This window comes from Megascapheus bottae, chromosome 1, assembly GCF_031878675.1.
Source record: "Megascapheus bottae isolate mThoBot1 chromosome 1, mThoBot2.hap1, whole genome shotgun sequence".
Classification (NCBI taxonomy): Eukaryota; Metazoa; Chordata; class Mammalia; order Rodentia; family Geomyidae; genus Megascapheus; species Megascapheus bottae.
This window is the reverse complement of record NC_143509.1, coordinates 54,127,123-54,131,256: the sequence shown is the minus strand read 5'-3', so window position 1 is coordinate 54,131,256 and position 4,134 is coordinate 54,127,123. Positions and strand designations below refer to the sequence as shown.

At 45.4% G+C, this 4,134-nt stretch overlaps 1 protein-coding gene across 1 annotated transcript; it reads right to left on the bottom strand.

Annotated features, from left to right (window-relative positions):
* Positions 1 to 653: 653 nt before the first annotated feature.
* Tm4sf19 (transmembrane 4 L six family member 19) lies at positions 654 to 3,411 on the bottom strand. The gene is made up of 4 exons (XM_090332128.1): positions 3,211 to 3,411; positions 2,732 to 2,809; positions 1,690 to 1,859; positions 654 to 917 (listed from the first exon to the last, which is right to left on the bottom strand). The coding sequence occupies exons 1-4, from the start codon at positions 3,409 to 3,411 to the stop codon at positions 737 to 739; spliced, it is 630 nt and encodes a 209-aa protein (XP_090188254.1). The 3' UTR covers positions 654 to 736.
* Positions 3,412 to 4,134: the final 723 nt, after the last annotated feature.

Below are 4,134 nucleotides of genomic sequence, written 5' to 3'. Positions count from 1 at the left end.
ATTCCTTGGTACCACATACATAGAAAAAAGCCAGAAATGGTGCTGTAGCTCAAGTGGTAGAGCTCTAGCCTCGAGAAAGTCCAAGGACAATGCTCAGACCCTGAGCTCAAGCCCAGGATTGGTAAAAAAAAAATAAAATACATAAATAAATATAAAAATATATCTTTACTGTTGATACAAAAGAGATGCATAGAGAGGTTACAGTTTCATACATTAGATAAAGTGTACATTTCTTTTTTGGACAATGTCACCCTTAGTGATTTTTTTGAAGAGTAGGATTTTTGTTATTGTTGCTGTTTGCTGCTACCAAGACTTGAACTCAGGGCCTCAAACTCTCCTTCGTTTTTCTTACTCATGGCTGTTGCTCTACCATTTGAGCCATGCCTTTAGCCCAGCTTTCTGCTGTTTTGGGGGGGGTCTTTTTGGAAATGGAATCTCACAGACCTTTCTACATGGTACACCTCCTGAACAACTAGGATTACAGACATATGTCACTGGTCCCTGACTAGGAGAAGCAGCTTCTAAGTACCTGTTACAATCTTTTTTTTTTCTATAAATTTCTGTTCAATTTAATGTTCATCTTATATAATGTGATTTTAAATGAATTGTTTAATTCATGCTGCATGCAAGGAATCATCATGGTTATTGTCTGTCAGGAATACCTAAAAGGAAGCTATCAGTAATGGATACCCAGGCAGCTCTGACCCCAACAGTAGTGTGTAGCATGGCATGCCCATCACTTCTCACAGAGGCTGCAGAACAGGCTGAGGAAGCTGTTGAGGAAATGAATGACCCCCAGGAGGAGCTGCAGGAGACTGATGCCCAGCAGGATGGAGAAGAAGGACACGTGCCAAACAACAGCCTTAGAGGGCTCCAGACAGACAGAGCTCCAGAGCGAACTGTCATACAGGTAATTCCTACTCCAAAAAAGAAAAGGAAGTCAGTGAGGGAAAATCAAGTGTGAAACACCAAACAACAACCCAATAGAAAGTGGGGGCTTCCAGGCATCAAGGGGTTCCACATGCAATCCTAGCCACTCATGAGGCTGAGATCTAAGGATTGTCATTCAAAACCAGCTTAGAGCAGATTATGGTGGCTCATACCTGTAATTCTAGCTACTCTGGAGGGTGAGATCTGAGGATCAAGGTTGTGCCCAGCCCGGGCACAAAAGGACCTGAGACTCTTTATCTCCAGTTGACCTCTAGAAAATGGGAAGTGTGGCTTGGCTCAAGGGTAGGGTGGTAGCCTTGAGCTGAAGAGCTCAGGGACAGTGCCCAGGCCCAGAGTTCAAGCTCCATGACCCAGAAAAAAAACAACAACAACAACAAAGAAAACAGCTTAGGGCAAGAAAGTCCAAGAGACTCTTATCTCCAATTAACAATCAAAAATCCAGAGGTGCAGCTGTGGCTTAAGTGGTAGAGGGCAGAAAAGCTCAGGAACAGGACTTAGGCCTGAGTTCAAGCCCCATGCCTGAGGAAAGCTCAATAACAGCACCTAGGCAAAGAAAGAAAGAAGAAAAGAAGAAAGGAAGGGAGGGAGGGAGAGAGAAAGAGAAATTGGATATGCCATCCTGACTTAGATCCCAGTATTTGAGCAAATTTTTTGGTCTTCAGAGGCATGAGATGCAGACATCTGTGACCAAAAAAGTTTGTCTCTGAAGACTGCAAGCCCAGGTCTCTGCCCACATACCTGTTATACAAGTCTTTGAAAGGGTAGCCATATTTCCAGGCTTGTGTCTGATTGAAGAACGAGACATCAAACATGCAGAAAGGGCCATCTTTCAATGCTACTCCAGAGGTGATAAAAGAAATCAAGGCTCCAAGCAAAGCCAGGGCACTGGACAGCAGAGCGGTGAGCATCTGCAGGGGGCAGGAGGAAACGAGCGGACATCCGCTGCAGTCAGGTGGCTTGTTGAATAATCTGGATACATCTTATTTTTCTTGTGACACCAGGAATTTTCCCATCCTGCCATGGAGAAGTGGGTCCTTTTACTAACACCTTTCTGAGTGTGTATGTGCCACTACTGGGGCTTGGGCACTGTGCTTTAGCTTTTTTTGCTCAAGCATGGCACTCTAATACTTGAGACACAGTTCCATGTCTGGCTTTTTTGTTTATTCATTGGAGACTTTAAAAAAAACTTGAGGATTTTCCTGTCTAGGTTGATTTTGAACCTCAGTCCTCAGATCTCAGATCCTTGAGTAGCTAGGATAATAGCAGTGAGCCACTAGTGCCAAGCTACCAACATGTTCTTTTTTAGTTTTAATTTAATTTAATTTTGTTGTCAGAGTGATGCCAGATGGTGACAGTCACAGTCATGTAATGAGTACATTTCTTTTTTTTCTTTTTTTGCCAGTCCTGGGCTTGGGCTCAGGGCCTGAGCACTGTCCTTGAACTTTCTCAAGGCTGGAGCTCTACCACTTGAGCCTCAGCACCACTTCCGGCTTTTTGCTATGTATGTGGTACCGAGGAATTGAACCCGGGTCTTCGTGCATGCTAGGCAAGCACTCCACCACTAGGCCCCTCTGAATACATTTCTTATCCGCCATTGTTAACCCTTACTAACATATTGTTTAGATCACGGCTAAGGTGAGTAGCTGATGAGAGCCATGAAATCGAAACCCTTTGTATAACTACTTAATCAATATTTTTATTTAACATATAATTACTTAGTAAAAAATATAACTACTTAAATAGTTTTAAAAAGAAAAGAAGAAAGGGATCTGGTGCTTACATTCCAGCAGGGCGCACTCATGCTAAAGCAGCCACATCTCCAGCCCAGCATGGAGACCAGGGCAGCGGCAGTGAAAACCTGGCAAGGAGAAAAGAATGCTCAGTGGTAGAGTGCTTGCCCAGCATGCACGAAGCCCTGGGTTCAGTTCCTTGTCCCCATACACAGAAAAGGCCAGAAGTGGTGCTATGGCTCACGTGGTAGAGTGATAGACTTGAGAAAGTTCAAGGATGGTGCTCAGGCCCTGAGTTCAAACCCCTGGACTGGCAAAAAAAAAAATAGGAAGAAAAAGAAGGAGGAGGAGGAGAAGCAGCAGCAGCAGCTCAGGAACAGCACCCAGACCCTGAGTTCAAGCTCCCAAACCAGCACAAAAGAAGGAGAACCAGAAGAAAAGGAGGAGTCAAAATACTTTCCCCCGACATCACCCTCCACCCCTGAGGGATATTTGGAGAATTCACACCCAGGGGACCCAAGACCCTTACCATGAGGCCTCCTCCCCAGAGTCCAGAGCACAGCATGGCATGCCTGCCGATAAGGCCCCTCAACAGGTAGCTCACATCCCAATTAGGAAAGAGGAGTGCCACGTTGGCGCCAGCAGCACACAGGGCTGCCGTCCCAAGGCTCAGCCCCAGGACGCGGGAGCAGGTCCGGGAGCACGCCACCATGCATGGGGGCGACAGCATCTTGGAACTGGAGAAAGAGTCAGGATGAGGCACGGGGTGATGGAGAGCAGCGGCACTGCTGTCACCCCAGTGAGATGGAGGAGAGCTGAGCAGCTTCTCAAACACCATGCTCCGCACAAATCAGCTCCACTTCCTGCCAACCCCCATTGACACATTCCACATGTCACCACACTTCCTTTGTGGGGCCGTTACAGCCAGGGATTCTTTATATTTGGTTAAAACGAAAAGTTAAAAAAAAAAATCCTGTAAACTACTTGACAATCCTGAGAAGGATCTTGAGTTCAAAGCCAGTCTGCACTGTATAGCAAGACTGACTGAAACAAAACAACATCCACAAGACAGGAGAGAGAAAAGGTAAAATCGCCATTATTCACACAACATGGTCATATATGTAGAACGTCCTGAGCAGCCAGGTGCCAGTGTCCTCATCAGGAGGTTACAACCAGTGGATCACAGTTTGGAGCCAGTCCAGGCAGGAAAGTTCAGGAAACTCTTTTTAATTTAATTTTATTGTAAAGGTGTTATACAGAGGGGTTACAGTAATATAAGTAAGGTAATAAGTGCATTTCTTGTCAAACATTGTTTCCCCCTACCTCATTTTCTCTCACTTTCCTTCCCCCCTCTGTGAAATTCTTATCTCTACTCCAGTTAAGCACCAAAAAAGCTGGAAGTGGAGCTGTGGCTCAGATAGTAGAACACTGTTCTTGAGCAAAAAAGCTCAGG

What these genes read in the sequence shown, in the direction of transcription:
- Tm4sf19 (XM_090332128.1), bottom strand. Translation starts at nt 3,411, where the DNA reads ATGCTGTCGCCCCCATGCATGGTGGCGTGCTCCCGGACCTGCTCCCGC. An exon ending in TCTGGGGAGGAGGCCTCATG is followed by an intron (nt 2,810 to 3,210) that starts GTAAGGGTCTTG and finishes TCTCCTTGCCAG; the next exon opens with GTTTTCACTGCCGCTGCCCT. An exon ending in TGAGTGCGCCCTGCTGGAAT is followed by an intron (nt 1,860 to 2,731) that starts GTAAGCACCAGA and finishes TGCCCCCTGCAG; the next exon opens with ATGCTCACCGCTCTGCTGTC.